Raw genomic sequence first — 16,212 nt, 5'->3', positions numbered from 1 at the left:
GTTTTGGTGATCATCTTATTATTGATTGTTGTTAGCTGAATGGCTGTAGACTGCCTCTGGCAGTTGGAAAACAGTTGTCTGGAGAGCACCAAAAATAACTCATTTCAGCCCACCAGCCTCCACGAGTTGATGTGCTTGAGAGTCACCCTCCCTTTGGCCTCTCCCAGCCCCCGTGGGAATCAATGATGGGCGTGGAGGTCGGCATCACAGTGAGTGACGGAAGAGAGAGTCCTGAGGGGCAGGGGCCACCGGTCACAGACTCCAGGTTGCCTTCTGCCATCCCACCCCACCCAGCTCCACCCGCCAGGTTTCTCCTGGAGGCGGATTGGTTTGGGGTTGTTTTGGTTTTATTTAGGTGTTAATGCAAGGAAATGATTGATTCTTCCTGCATTGATTTTACACACACACACACACACACACAAAGAAACGGGAACACGCACGCACCTGTCCACCTTCTCCCGGAGAGATGAAGCCTTTTCCTGGTGCCTGGGAAGTTTCTTCCCCACCTGTGCCCCCTCTGTCCCCCATCTCCATGGATGTTTGGGGAAGGGCGGGGGGTTTTCAGAGACAGCCGAGGAACGCTTGTGAAAGAGCCTCATCAGGGAACTCAGGTGTCTGAATACTGTACATGTGATGTGTTCCTCTTGGGTTGCAGCTCCCCAGCTTTTAGACTACATCTGTAAAATAACAGCAAGATGGTTGCATGAGTGGAAGAGGTCTGTGGATCTGATACTCAGAAGCAGCCTTGTCAGCGAGTTGGAAATAGTCCGTGGCTGTGAGTTAGGGGCTCTGTGTCCAGCATTCGGTGCCCTCACGCTGGGGTGGTGGTGCTGGGGCTGCCCTTCCCGCCTGCAAGAGCCCTCCCCAGAGTGGAGCAGGACTGCGGCCCGCCGGCCAGGGTCTTGAGAGAGACTCCTGTGCGGCCCAGGTGTCTCATTCTTCTTTCTCATCCTTCCTTCTGCTTTAGGAAAACGAAGTGTTTAGAAAGCCAAGTGGGACATTTAAAACACCACGAGTCATCTGGGAAATCCAAATGTGTGTTTAAAGAAAAAAAAAGCTTTCCTCTGGAGTAATTGTGTATTTCGTTATGGGAAATGACTGATGATTTATCTAGAAAAAAATGCCTCGTGATCAGTGTTGTCCTCTTTCTCTCCTCCCCTCTTTCAGGACCTGGCTGGTTCTTCAGATCGTTTGCTTATTTAAACTTTAAACCCCCTCCCTCCCCCTGAAGTCTCTAGATTATAAATTACAGAACTTTAGGACAGAGGGGGATAATAAGCCTCTTGAAGTGGAATGGTGTCACTTGTTAGGATAACTTTTCTCTGTTTTTTCCGGAATCTCCCAAACTCCCTGTGATGTCCTTTGACAAGGAGGAGAACTAAACTGCTTCAGCGCCTTTCTCACGCTGGCGGTGGTGTTAGGCGCGTTCCTCTGAGCCCAGGGAGACTAGAGGGGATAGTTTTACCCCTAGTGTGTAGGTGCAGAAACTGCCCGCCTCAGAGGACACGTGCTTAGCTCCTCGTGACACCACAGCAGGCTGGCGGTAGAGACGGTCCACACAGGCGGACCCCTCTGTTGCAGGTGCATTCTGGAATGCTCCCCGGGAGCCCCGGCGTTGGCTCTTGCCGCCTCACTGGTCAGAGTCTGCGAGGGGTGCATGCCTCTCACCTTCTTGACAGTCCAGGGAGCCGGACCTTGCAAAGCCAGACCCTCTCCTGGGGCTCTGCTCGGAGAGGGACAGGAAGGCTCGGGGAGCACGGTCTCCAGGGGCTCTGGGGGCTCCCGGGGCAGCCCGGGGGGGCGGGAGGGGGTGCTGAGCAGGGAGCCTGGCCCAGGGCGGGTCCACGGGAGGAGCTGGCCTGACAGAGAAAGAGAGAGAGAGTGTGTGTATACGTGTGTGTGTGTGTACGTGTGTGTACCCCCTTGGCCGGCTTGTGCAGTCTTTTATAGTTGTGTATTTCTTTTCAAAAATGTCTGCCGAGCTCCTTCTCCACCACAGGAGTTGTCGCAGGCGCTGGAGGCACAGCAGCGGCCGAGCCGGCCGGGGCCGGTGCCCGTGGCCCGCAGCTGTGCGCCGTTGTCTTTTTCTGGAGGTTCTGCATCCTAAAAAAAATGGACCCTGCCTTGTATCCTGCTTCCAGGGGTTGTTAAATTGCTTGTTTCAAAATGAGGCACGAGGGACCTCCATTCCTTCGGGCCACAGACTTTGGAGTGGGCACGTGACCCACCGAAGTCTGGGTCTGAGCCTCTGGTCCGGTGCTGAGGAGGGGTTTGGTGGGAGTTGGGGACACGGGTCTCTGGGGGCATCAGCGCCTGCCCCCCTCATCTCCCCTCCTCGTCTCTCCCCGAGGAGCCGGGCAGGACCCAGGTCGGGAGGAGGAGCCCAAAGGCAGGATCCATGGGGGGTGGCCCGTGGGAGGGTGACCCGTGGGGGGTGGCCCGTGGTGGGTGGTGCCCGTGGGGGCTGCACAGGGCCCGGCGGGTGAGCTCGTCGTCCGCGGTGAGCACATCTGACCGTTTCCAGGAGAGGACTTCACGTTTGTCTCCTGGACCTGGGGAAACGTTCAGAGTGTTGGGCAGAAAGGCCACTTGATGGAAAGTGTCAGCATCAGGCGCCCCACCTGTAAAGCTCCAAAGCTCTTCGGGGCCGACCATGTGGACCCTGTCAGTTTCTGTTTCCAGCTGAGCCCCCAGACCCGGAGAACGGAGGGGCGGCTTTGGAGGCCAGCACCCGCTGCCCCCACCAGAGACCCTTCCCCTCCAAGGCCAGCTCCTCCTGCTCATGGCAGCTCTGCCCCACCCAGCTTCACTCCCTTAATCAACTCCTCTGCCCCCAGGGCGGCATGCAGGGCAGGCCTCTGCCCCGAGGAGGTGGCAGGGTTAAGCTCTAAAGGGCAGGGGCCTCTCCTGGGCAGCACCGGGCTGCCACACAGGCTGGGCACCGGGGGCACCGGTGCGCGAAGAAGCGCCATGAGACTCAGCAGTGCAGGCCTTCCTCAAGGTCTCACATGCCTCCCGCATCACCCCAGTGCCCAGGTTTCTGCTTTGTTCTGTTCTGAGCCTTTCACTTCACCTCTGCTATCAGACAGTGGAAAACAACCATATGTGGTCTGCCCCCGCTTTGGATGCAATTTGCATTATTTCACAATTTGGCAAGTGCTCCTCCGCCAGGGCAGGGCCTGCTGTCAGGCCTGGTGTCAGGGAGTGCTGGCTATTTAATACTTTACCATCGTGATAGGAGAGAGGCTTTGTTGAGCTTTTATTGTGTACCTGCACAGGATTATCTCCTTTAATCCTTGCAACAGCCCTGTGAAGTGGTGTAATTACAGCCTTTCCATTTTATAGATGAGGAAACTGAAGCTCAGAGCAGTTAAGTCATTTGCCCAGGGCCACACAGCTGGCAAACAGCACAGGGCTTGCTCTCGTCTCCCTGATTCCAGTGTCTGTGCCACCGGGCCTACGCGCAGCTCAACAGCACGTCCCTCTCATGCGTGGTAGGCTCGCTGCTGCAGTGAGTGTCCAGACCGCCTCCCACCCCTCCCTGGATCACGGATGGCAACCCCTCCCCACCCGATCCCCCAGAACGCGGCCCAACTCTCTTAGCCTGGGAAGACCCCCTTCCTGGCTTTAGGTCCCTAAAATTATAGGAGCTTCCGAGTCTGAACCTTGGGTTCAAGGGCAGGAGCTGCAGGGACGCAGCAGCCACCCGTGGCCTGTGTTTCTGTGAATTAAATGTCCCGGAAGCACAGCCGTGCCTGTGGCCGTTGTCGTCCCACAGTGGTGGAGGTGAGACTGTCTGCCTACGAAGACTAAAATATTTATTTTGATCCTTTAAGAAAATGTTTACCAGTGCCGGCCTCAGAGGAACCCGTTGATGGGAAACCTCTAAAGCCAGACTGCCTCTAGCCCCCCATCCTGTGTCCGATCTGCCTTTGCCAAGGTCGGGGTCAGTTCGGCGACAGCGGAAGGAAGAGAGTGGCGTGTGTCCTCAGTCAGCAGCCCTTCACCCATGGACGTCTCAGAGGCTCTGTTCACACGGGTCCTCTCCCCAGCCCCAGCCCCATCCCGGTCTCTGACCTCCTTCCTCGAATCAAGCCTTTCTTTGTCTCTCTTCTTCACCTGCCACGTCTCATCATCACAGGCCGTGCCGCTTCTCCCGAGGACTCCCCGGAGCCGCCCTCCCTCCCCTCCCCACCACTGCGGCCACCTGGTCCCCTCGGGCCCGGCCGTCGGGCCTTCCCCGCCCCTTCCCGGGCCCCTCCACTTCCTTCTGTTCTTCACACAAGGCCTGGGTCTCCCAAGCCGCCACCCTCTGCCCCCTCACAGCGGGCGTCACGGTCTGTCGTGCTCCTCCTTGGGTACCTCTCGACTTCCTGTCTTCTGCCCCCTCCAGGATCCCCGCTTCAGGACAGCAGTGGCCTCTGTGTTTTGTCTTTGGTAATGTACCCCATGGTTCCTGGCATGCAGTGGGTACCATACGGGTGAGGGAGCAGAGGGTAGTGGGCAGTGCGGAGAACACCCATGGAATTGGCATCTCAGAAGCATCCAGAGGGGTGTTTGGGCCCGACCTGTGCACACTAAAGTATTTAAAATGGGTAACCAGCAAGGACCCACCGAATAGTGCAGGGAACTCTGCTGCATATCACGCAACCATCAAGCTGAGAAAATCATCTGATAAAGGCGCGTGCAGACGTTTGACTGAGCGCTGTGCTGCACCCCTGAGCCGAGCACAACAGTGTCCATCAGCCGTGCTCCAGTATAAAACTGACAGTTTACAGAGGGGACCGTTTCAGATTCACCGCCCACGGGCATGCAGCGCCCCTGCGGGTCTGGCCTCTCTGGCCCCACCCCCAGCACGGCCCTCCCCCGTGTGGGTGCCACACGTGGGTTTTCCTCCAGTACTGCCGGAGGAGGGCTTCTCCCTCAGAAGTGGTGCGGAAGACGGAAACCCTCCTTCTAGAACAATGTTCCCCACCCTCTTTGGACCCAGAACCCAGTAAGCGTCTGTGCTGAGTTGCTTCCATCGTGACTCTTTGCGACCCCATGGACTGTAGCCCACCAGGCTCCTCTGTCCATTCTCCAGGCACGAACACTGCAGTGGGCTGCCATGCCCTCCTCCAGGGCATCTCCCGACCCAGGCATCGAGCCCGCGCCTGGATTGGCAGGCGGGGTCCCTACTGCTAGTGCCGCCTGGGAAGCCCGATTAATGTAACCACATGCCCCATTAACGCAGCGGGGCCCACGGTTTGTAAACCGTGTTTAAAGTGTGGTCCTTACCTCACTGACGCACAGCCCATGAAGCTGGGCCGGCTGACCCCTGCGGGTCTGCTGAGCTGCGGGACACCGGGAGACTCATGGGCTGCCGGGGGCGGTGCTGGGCCCTGACCTCTCAGGGAAGAACAGGCCATTTCTTGCAGTCAGGTTGAAGATTTAATTGATGTTTTTCTTCTCTCTCTCTCTTGTTTTTAACCTTTCTCACTAGTCAGTTCTTTCTGCGATATAGGTTCTCCTGGTCTACTGTCATGTACTGATGTTTTTATTGCTAACAAGGGATTGTCTGTTAATTCTCTAGGTGCTTTTTAATTAAACCAATTTGGCTTCTTCCATGTTTTTACTCCTTTTTTCCTTTTGCTTTGCACATTAGTTTTCTCAAACCATGTGCGTACGTGTTTGTGTGCATAAGAAAGCTCTTCCTTGACAGACTTTGTTTTGTCCTAAATATATATTTTATATGAAATATATATCATATATATAAATGGTTTTATATATTTATATTTACGTTATATTTATATAAATATCAATATAAATATGTTGCTGCTACTGTGCTCAATTGTATCCAACTCTGTGCGACCCCATGGGCCGTAGCCCGCCAGGCTCCTCTGTCCATGGAATTCTCCAGACAGGAATCCTGGAGTGGGTCGCCATTTCCTACTCTAGGGGATCTTCCCTATCCAGGGATTGAGCCCACGTCTCTTGCATCTGCTGCACTGGCCGGCAGATTCTTTACCACTGTAAATATAAATATATTTATAAATACATACAAATATTTTTAAGGATGTAAATGGATCTATGAATAGAGATCTTTCTTCACTTATTGTTTTGAATTCCTTAACATTTAATGGTGCACCTCCCTCTGTTATGATAAAAAAAAAATCCATATTCTTAAGATGAGATGCATATAATTCTAAAAACTCTGATCCTCAAACTTATTACACAACTCTAATCAAATTACATCCTTTTCTCTCAGTGAGGGGCATTAAATGTAATTTTTCCTGGCTGAATAAACTTGAGCGTTCTCTGCTCTGCATATTTCCATGTTAAAAGTTTTCAAGTCAAGCTTTTTACTATTCTGAGCTGTTACATGAGACCAAGGAGGATGCTTGCAAATCAGACGCGGGGCCAGTGTCCCCCGGCTCCCGCCAAGCTCTGCCTGTGGTTCCCTCTCTGGTGGAAAAGCCCTAGAGGGGTCCAAGGGATCCTCGGCCTCCCCGTGGGTGTGTCCTGAAGACGCTTTTTAGGCTTATTTCTTTCCTCTCTGAGAATTCTGCGTGTAAGATATTGAAATTAGCGTCTGGTCTGTGGAAACCTATCCCCGTTCCCAGCCGTGCTCACTGTAAAATGCGGAACTGATCAAGGTAGGGGCTGTGATGGCCCAGGAGCAGGCCTGCAGTGAACAGATGCTGTGAACACGTGCTGACCAAGCTTGGAGGTAAACCTTAGCCTGATGACCATCGTGCAGAGACCCGGGCGAACGGAGGCTTCTGGTCGGGGGTCAGACTGGCCTGCAGAGCAGAGACAAGTAACAAGGAGTGAGGGGTGGTGAAATGAAGGAGGTCTTAGAAAGTGGGAACGCCCTCCAGAGGGCCCTTCTGAGCCCGTGCGAAGGCGTGGGGCAGACTGCCGCCTGGTCCCCACGGGCCGGGCCGTTTCCGTGGCCCCGCCCGCTGCCGCGATGGACCGGGCTGCTGCTTTCATCTTGGGAAATCGGATACAGAAAGACTGTCCGGCCGGCCTCACCTCTGTGCTTCTGTTCAAAAAGAATTGTCCTTGACCCCCTCCACCATTTACGAGTGCCTTTACCTTCTCTGCTGTTCTGGTCCTGTCTGCCCTCCTAGGCCCCACAGCAGTCTCTGGGGGAGGGCGCAGGCTTTATTTTGCCGGTGAGGAAGCCAGGACTTTCTCCGGGGCCCTTATTTGCCCAAGGCCACACAGGAAGCTCCTGGCCTTAGGACTGTGTTCTTACTAAAGCTCCTCGGGCCTCTGGTACCTGGATGGCTTACCTTATGGACTGCCTCTCCCACCCCAGTCCTGCGGCGTTTTTCCCTTTTTCTTTTGATAAATGATGGTTTAGTATAATCCACAAGATACTATGGGTCAGGAGAAAGTGCATTCTTGGCTCATTGTTATTTCCCTTCATTTCTTTGTCATATTTCTATTCCCTGTAAGATTAAACGGCTCCACCCTGAAAACCACCTTGATGAAAACAAAAGCTCCCATGTGGTTCCCAGAACCGAGATAATCTCCCTGCAGAAATATCTGGGTTGCACACGGGCCCTGGCCCTCCAGCCAGCTTTCCGGGGCCTTGTCTTCAAGGGGGTCAGAAAGGCAGTTGCACGCTGCACAGCTTGTTCTCCAAGGACAGGATGGAAGGGCCAGGTCTGGTCTTTTGGTGACCTGCCTGCTTTACCCGGGAAGTGTCGTTACTCAGAAGTGAACTCTTCTGGGCTTGAAAATGTGTGCGTGAGAGGGAAAGGCCACGTAAGGACACTGAATTTTCCAAAGTTGAAATCATTCATGTCTTTAAACATCACTGAATTTTCCAAAGTTGAAATCATTCATGTCTTTAAACATCCAACTGATTAAACTGGGGACTTTGGTGTTTAGCCCAGGCAGGTTGGCCTGACTGGGACTGTGTTTGGGGGGGTCAGGCCTGCAACTGTGATGGGCATGATCGGAGGCTTGAGCCCCTGACCTTGGCTTTGAGCAACTCCCTGTGCTCAGCGCACTGGTGCTGTTGAGCTCAAAGAACTTGAATGGGTTCTGTGAATATGTTGGTAAGTAAACTATTTGGTCGACTGATGACTGAACTACACATTTTTAAAAGTTCTTTAAAGATTTTGGGAATAACTTATTTTTAGTTCTCCTTCTAAGGGATTTTCTTGGGCTTTTTTTTCTCCTGCCTGATAGCTAAACGATTTTCTTGTTTGCTTTCTACATCTTTCTGTAGTACAATAGTTGTGGAAATTAGAGGGTCCGTTGGCTGGAACCGTGGGGCGAGTGTGGGTTTATATAATTTGACTTCTTTTCTCTCCAAATCAGTAAACATTTACACATGACCTTATCAAACAGCTTGGGTACCTTTGGTCACTTGAAAGGGGAGCAGCCAGTTCCAGCGGGGAACAGAGGCAGGGCTTCCGCGTGCTGTGTAAGATGCTGGCTCAGAACGCAAGCCTCCGACTGAGAGTGGGCCTCAGACTAAGTCCTTCGCTTTCCGTGGAACCAGTTCGAGAAGATTTGCATTTTTATAAAGTTTTTGACTTCTGAAGATTGAGGTCTGGATCCAGAATTGAGGAATCCAAAGAAACAAACACTGGGTTCTGGCTAAAGACTGACCACTGCTGCCTGAGGTCTTTTTGTCTCCTGGGGACGGTCATTACAGAATTCCACCTGAAGCTTAAACGTCATTCTTTTGTAAGCAGGAAGAAAACAAGTGGATTACTTTTCTGCTTTTGTAAAGTGGCACCAATGTAACATGGTTTGAAAACCTAGGTCTCGGATTTTCAGAGCGGAAACGGAGTTTTGAGGGTGTTTCTGCCCTCTGTTTTTCTCTCAACCCTTGATAGCTGACAAATTTGAAACTCGCTTTTTTAAAGACAATACATGTTTTTCAAAGTTGATACTGAAAAATAATAAGGTTACTGAGGGTTTTGGTAGGTAGGATATGAAAATGACAATATTGTTGTAGCAACCTCACCTGGAAATAACATTTTCATTTTGTCAAACTTAATGTGAGTACACGGAAGCACACCGCGCGGTGTTTAAAGGTCAGGAGTGCTGTAGCTAAGGTTGGCAGACGGTTAACAAAGAAGTAAGAGGCTTTAAAAAAAGTAAGGTACTCCGATGAGGGCTGTACACCTACTTGTGCTGTGCTTAGTCGCTCAGTCGTGTGCGACTCTGCAACCCCGTGGACTGTAGCCCACCAGGCTCCTCTATCCATGGGATTCTCCAGGCAAGAATACAGGAGTGGGTTGCCATGCCCTCCTCCAGGGGATCTTCCTAACCCAGGGATCAAACCCAGGTTTCCCGCAGTGCAAGCGGATTCATTACTGTCTGAGCCCCCAGGGAAGCCCACATCTACTTACCGCACAATAGTTGCTGTCTCTGTATTAATAACTTTTTTATTTTGACTTTCTTTGCAGAGTATCGGGAAAGGGTCATTGTGGTGCATAGACCCAGAGTATAGACAAAATCTAATTCAGGCTTTGAAAAAGACACCTTACCACCCACACTCGAATGTGTTCAATACACCTCCCGCCTCTCCTCAGGCATATCAAAGGTAAGCCGTTCAGACTTTTCTGTTTTTCAAGATCCTTTGTTTGTTTTGTGTTTTGGTCTACTGAAGTTGTATTATTTTGGCAGAGACAGGCACTGAAACTAATAGGCTCTGTGACTTTAAGAGTAACTAGAAAATGAGAAAGAAGTTAAGTATTCTTGGAGGCATTACCCATTGCTGTCTTTTCTGCAAACCTTACCGCGTCTGCTGCTTGGGAGAAACGCGTCTCCTGGAAGGCCCCGTGGCGGGTGGAATAACGTCTCCCTGGGTAGAGACGTTTGCGCAGGAAAGTTGACCGCCTCAGCGTCTGAGCACGGGGTGGTTTGTAGGGGTGGGCGTCCAGGAGTGAGCTGGGCGAGCGGCCTCTGCCTCCCCATCCGCTGAGGGAGAGTGTCTGCAGGTGTTGGAGGGAAGGGCGCCCTGCGTTGTTGTCGTTCCCCGTCTCCATGTGGACGGTGCTCCGGGGCGATGGCTTTGTTTTGGTTCCGTGGTGTTTGCCTCTTCTGGGAAAACAGCAAAGGGCCGTAGAGACTTGGATTGCTCCTCGCGTGCCCCTTTGTTTTCAGGCACTGAGGTTACGGAGCCGTTTTTACAGAGAGAGAATAGGAGGGGAGGTTATGCCACCTGTCACTTAAAAAAACTGGTTAATGTTAGCGTCTGTACAAGCAGGCGTGTAGCACGGAGCCAGCTTTAACGTGGGTTTTCTCCTGTAGTGCTTGGGCTAGGCGTCTGGCCCTCAGTACTGCCGAAAAGGGTTCTGCTTTTTTCTTTAACGTGTAGAGATGTTTCCCTTGTCACCACCCAGTCAGGAGACGTGAGCCTCGGGCTCCACGTTGGTACCAGCGAGGAACGGCGTGAATTCATAGATGCCGTGGGTTCACAGCCAGCGTCATTACAGACTCTTTCCCTGGACTGAGGGAGCACAGAGGGGGCCCGTGAAACAGCCTTGATGAAGTTCTCGTGCATCCCGGTTGAGAAGCATTCCATCACAGGCCCTGGACAATCAGTCTTCAGCAAGAGACAGAGAGGAACAGCTGGGCCCTCTGAGAAGACTGCTGTATGTCTGCCTTAGCTAGGCGATTAGCGTGATGGTAGCCATGGCAACTGCAGCGTCTCCATAGCAACGCGTAGCTGAGACAGGTGCAGTTGCATCACAAGGCTGTTTGTTGCCTGGCAAAAGGACAGGCCATTAGTACTTAGATATACACTGTTGCCTTAGAAACAAATAACCCTACATAGCAACTACAGTTGGTTTGAAAGATTTGGGGGGGAAGAAAAAAGGTTGTAGCAGCTTTTGTCTGTGTTCATAAAAATCAGTGGAAGCATACTTTATTGGAAATGACAACTTGAGGTCATGTAGCTGTAGGAGATGAAATGGGATTTTCCAAACCAGCCCAGCCAACACTGTAGAAATGTCCAGAAGGGCAGAGCCATATGCTTGGTTTTTTTCCTTGTGGCCATAGGCACTCCTGAAATGGGAGGAAACTGGGATTGGAGTGGAGACTGGCCTGATATACCAAGGTCGTGGGGGAGGGGATGGCCCTCATGATTGGAATAAGTCCCAGATTCTCATTCCTTTTGTCATTCTGCTCCCCTCACCCTCCAAACCCCCACAGCAAGCCCTTCGCTTTGCTCCCAGTTTGCTCCTCGGAAGTATTTCATATCCTTGTGCTTCTAAGAAGTTAAGAACATAAGTGTTATTCTCTGGGTCATATCGTGGGTTCATTTAGACCAGTATTTTGTTGCCAAATGTGACCCCAGGGGAAGCACAGTAATTATTGAATAATTTGAAGGATTATGGTAGAGCTCTAGGGGTTATAAGAGGAATGCACACTCGGGAGAGAGGCTTTACATGCTGGCCTAAGCTTAATGACTTCATTTGATTTTTTAACATAGGCGTAAAAACGCAGACCAACTGGAACTTGTGTGAAGAAGATAATTTCCAAACAAAAACGTGCCAGATCCCAGTCTGTCACATCCAGTTCTCTTCTCCCAGATGACTGAGGGGTAAAAGTTTCCATCTTTACCCATGCCAGGGCTTAGATTTCAGCTTCATGAAGGTTCCTGGCTGTGGGGTGAGAAGACACACCAGGTTCTAGCCTGCTTCTTCCCTGTCTTAACTCTGTAAAACAAGTCACTTTCTCTTTCCTGGGGACTGCAGTCCCTTCATCTGAAAGCTCAGAGCTGGCTTCGCTGTCCTGTAGTGTGGAAAGTTGTACTAAGGGTCCAAAGTGCTGGATGGTTGGACGATATCTGTACAGCTGACGGAGATGTGTTCGGTTCCATTTTAAAGCCTTCAGGCCACTTGCGGACGTGACTTAGGGAAGAGGGACAAAGTGAGTCATTAAACAGGGGCCACGCGCGATGGCCTGACACGGTCTGGCTGGGCCTCTGTGACGCAGGGGCCTGTCCACCCCGCAGGACTGCCGTGCGGGGCACTTGGCAGCACCTGAATCTCACGGAGCGTCTGAAATGGTGATTGCACCTGATGGGTGGTTACTGCTAGGACTCGGAGGTGCGCTGGGCAAGGAGCGCTCTGAAGCAAGCAGCCGGTGGCTGGAGACTCTGCAGGGAAGAGGAGCCTCTGAAAACAGCGCCCCCAAACCTCAGCCTTGTCCAGATAGAGTGCCGAATGTTGCCGCGCCGAGCCTCGTGCCCGTTTTCCAGGGCCCGCTCTCGGATGCTTGTGAGAAGCATCGCCCTGACCTCTGTCTTCGTCGTCAGGGTGTCACGCCTGCCCTTCCTGTGTGCTGTGTCCCTGTCTCCCGTTTGTAAGGACGTCGGTTATCCTGGATTCGGGGCCACCCTTTTCAGTATGATGCAATCGTTACATCTCTGATGATTCTATTCCCAAATAGGGTCACATTTTGAGGTACTTGGAACCCCCATCATGAAACTCTTCTGTGGGGTGGGGGTTGAATACACAGTTCACCCCCTAACAGCTCTTAAGTAAGGCATCTCACTGATAAAAATATGGGAAAGCAGAAAGTTAAGGAAGTGTTCAGAAAACAAGGATGTCATAGGTCTACCTGAATTTGCCCCAGTGGCCAAAGCTGAGACAATCCGAACAACAAATAAATAGCATGGCATTGGGGTTTTAACTCCACATAAAAATCCGTATCTGTGAACCCACGTTGATATAAACGAATGCTCAAATAAATAAATGCGAGTAGAGACAAATTTCCCTTATGGAAGAATTGTAAATAATTTAGATATTTGTCCGTTCAAGACATTGGAGTCTGACTCCCTGCCTTTGGAGTGGCTGCAGTTGATGACTTTCTTCCAAAGAGCAGCGCATGGAAATGGTGGTGGGAACGCCTGGCAGGTGCTACCTCGGCCAGGTGATCAAAGCTCACACTGTCTGTGATGTGACGTGGACAACCTGTACCTTTCATGCAATGTCAAGAGATTGTCGCTTCACCTTTCTCGTCCCCCTCCTCAGAGCCCATAACTCCAGTGTAATCTGAGAAAGATACCAGACAGAGTTTTGTCCCCAAGGGGGAGGGGGTGGAGACATCCTTCAGAATACCCGATGAGCTGGCTTCACAGCTGTCAGCCATCGAAAACAAGGAAAGTCTGAGAAAAGCTGCTACAGGTCAGAGGAGGGCACGAAGACATGGGATCTCTGGGACAGGTTCCTGGGCTTCCCAGGGCACACAGGTGGTGAAGAACCTGCCAATGCAGGAGACATAAGAGACGTGGGTTCAATCCCTGGGTCAGGAAGATCCCCTGGAGGAGGGCATGGCAACCCGCTCCAGTGTTCTTGCCTGGAGAATCCCATGAAAGAGGAACCTGGTGGGCTACAGTCCATAGAGTCACAAAGAGTTGGGCATTGCTAAGGATAGTTTCCTGGAACAGAAAAAAAGACATTAGGGTGAAACTAGTTAAATAGGAATAATGTGTGCAGTTCAGTTCAGTCACTCAGTTGTGTCCGACTCTTTGCGACCCATGGACTGCAGCACGCCAGGCCTCCCTGTCCATCACCAACTCCCGGAGTCCACTCAAACTCATGTCCATCGAGTCGGTGATGCCAGCCAACCTTCTCATCCTCTGTCCTTCCCTTCTCCTCCCGCCTTCAATCTTTCCCAGCATCAGGGTCTTTTCCAATGAGTCAGCTCTTTGCATCAGGTGGCCAAAGTATTGGCATTTCCGCATCAGTCCTTCCGATGAATATTCAGAACTGATTTCCTTTAGGATGGACTGGTTGGATCTCCTTGCGGTAATAGTAACACACCAGTGTTGGTTCCTCAGCTGTAACAAGTGTACCATGGTAACTTAAGGTGTTACCTTCGGGCAGACTGAGTGTGGGGTCCGAGAGAACTCTCCGTGCTGTCTCTGCAGCTTTTCTGTTAAAGAAAAAGCAGTCCCCAGTGCACAGACCGGTTGAGTGGGTCAGTTTTGTGTCCGTGTCCTTTTTGTCACGATGGAGAGTAGAGAGCACAGCAGTTCACCTGACCCATCTGGAGTAACTGTGAGCATCGCGACAAGACATCTGGAGAGCTGACGGCAGGGGCTCGGCTTCTACCTCATCCTCCCCAACGTCTCCTGAGCTAAACGAGGGGCTGCTCTGTAGGTTCTTGGAACTTTATTTCCATGAATGGTCCTCAGCTGTGCTTGGGAAGGGTCCCCGAGGCCAGGCTGCCCACGCAGATCAGCTTCCTTCCTTCCCCAGCGTTCGCCAGGGTGATGTTCAGACTCTAGACCTGGAAGGAGGAGGGGAGACGGTGCGTTTGGGTCTCTTGCTTCTCGATCCTTCAGAAAGTCTCATCTGTTTTCATGGTTTTGTTGCCTGTGCCCCTCCTTCGCTCAGGAAACAAGAACTTCTTGTTAAAGGATATGCATGTTTTAATCCTCTTGATATAAAGATCACCAAATTGCCTTCTGATTTTAAACTCTCTTCCAGGCTACACTCCCGCCAACTTTTTAGGACTTTTCCCCTTTGCTAATCTTTCTCCACGTCTGATGGTTAGAGAAACAGTTCCCCAGTGGGTGACCTCCATCTTATGATTTTGTTTCTTTAGAGTGCGGGGCCCTTGAACTTTACAATACTTGGTTCATGTCCTGTAAATAGCAGATGTTCCATAGCAGTGTTTATGACAACAGATTGTTTTTAGAAGTTATCTGTAGGACCTGATGTAGCATCTTCTCTGGGATAGGGGCCCATCCAAAATCAGGTTACAGGAAAAAAAAAAAGTTTTAATCATCTCTCACCATAGGTGGGAACAGGTTTTACAGTGAATCAAACAGTATGGTTTGTAGAGTTTCCTGGATGATTTTTTTTTTCAGAGAAAGGAAATTTAATAAAATACGCCAGATTGGAGAGCCGGAGCTACCATAGGTGCATTCTTCCTCGGTATGTCCAGGGAAACCCGAGCATCTTACGTGCCCGTGGTCCACGTGACGGGCCAGCCACGGCTGGGCTTTAGATATCGAAAGCCCCTATTGAGGGGACTGTTGTTCCCCAATGCACCTTTCATTTTCTGTTTAAATATCTTCACTTTAAAAATAATGACAACATATTTTATGTTCTGTGTAAAGTGTTACAGCCTCTGTAACATGTACAGAGTTACAAAAACCCACAAGACGTTTGAAAGCTTCGCAGGTGGCTCAGTGGTACAGAATCCATGTGCAGTGCAGGAGATGTAGGAGTCGTGGGTTCCGTCCCCCAGTCAGGAAGATCCCCTGGCATGAAACGGCAACCCACTCCGTGTTCTTGCCAAGAAAATCCCATGGACAGAGGAGCCTGGCGGACTCGACTTAGCTGCTGAGCACGCACAAGACTTCTATTTGCTAATCTAGGTCTGAAGATTTTTTTTCCGGATGACTTTAAAGTTTACAGAATCAAAACATTCCAAGGAAGTTTCTACTGCTCTCACCTAATTTTTTTTTTAAATAAAGAAAATTCCGAACATTTAAGCTTATAATTTAACTCCTTAAGTTTCCTTTTGCTCCTTCAGAACAGTTAAATGAGCCGCAGAAGATATGTTAATGGCCTCTCCAAAGATTTTGGCCTTTTGGATATTGAGGGTCTTAATGAAAATGGCTGGTTTTAGTGCTGACTCAGCAAAAAGATGATAGATAGATAGATACATAGATAGATAGATAGATAGATTTTTTTTTAATGTTTTAATCCTGCCTGCTCCCTGATTTGTGTGCTTTGAGCTTATTCTTTATAATCTTTAAAAAAATGCCTACATAGCAGAGTAATACTGCTAAGGATATAGACGTTGTAGAGAGCGGTCAGTGTGTGTTTGAATCAAGGGCATCACCAGTGATTCCTCACCAGGTCAGGAAGCCTTGGCTGGAGGAGAGGCCCGGTGATGGCAGATGGGGGATGGCCTTGGGGGGAGGCGGGGAAGGGAAGGTGTTTAGGGAACTCATCCTTTTAGACAATTAGAAGATTAGAAAATCCTTAGAATGTTAAGCTTATTAACACGCCCATGTTAATTCCCTCACTAAAATGCTGAATTTGCACACAGCAAGGAATAGCTTATTCATTGCTTGGAGAACATCCAGTAATTTTTTAGCTTATAAGACATCTTTCATTCCAGTTATTCGAAGTGATGTGCATTTGATTGTTGGCAGAACTGCAAAGCCACAAAATAAAATCAGTGTTAACTGTATTGAAGGAGTTTAATTGTTAGATGGTTGTGTCATTG

The 16,212-nt window shown here is 50.6% G+C and overlaps 1 protein-coding gene and 1 long non-coding RNA gene across 10 annotated transcripts in view; one reads left to right on the top strand and one right to left on the bottom strand.

Annotated features, from left to right (window-relative positions):
• FOXN3 (forkhead box N3) overlaps nucleotides 1-16,212 on the top strand; it is a 448,976-nt gene that overhangs the window by 242,058 nt on the left and 190,706 nt on the right. For all 9 annotated transcript variants that reach the window (NM_001206687.2, XM_005212146.5, XM_024997328.2 and 6 more), the window contains one exon: nucleotides 9,420-9,556. In NM_001206687.2, coding sequence (NP_001193616.1) covers nucleotides 9,420-9,556 — 137 coding nt within the window. The remainder of the gene's footprint in view (nucleotides 1-9,419; nucleotides 9,557-16,212) is intronic.
• Nucleotides 3,802-14,988, bottom strand: LOC132346430 (uncharacterized). The gene is made up of 2 exons (XR_009496265.1): nucleotides 9,753-14,988; nucleotides 3,802-6,782 (listed from the first exon to the last, which is right to left on the bottom strand). It is a non-coding gene; the product is annotated as an uncharacterized lncRNA (long non-coding RNA).

This window comes from Bos taurus, chromosome 10 (assembly GCF_002263795.3).
Source record: "Bos taurus isolate L1 Dominette 01449 registration number 42190680 breed Hereford chromosome 10, ARS-UCD2.0, whole genome shotgun sequence".
Taxonomy (NCBI): Eukaryota; Metazoa; Chordata; class Mammalia; order Artiodactyla; family Bovidae; genus Bos; species Bos taurus.
The sequence above is the reverse complement of the archived record's forward strand: the minus strand, read 5'-3'. Positions and strand labels throughout refer to the sequence as shown.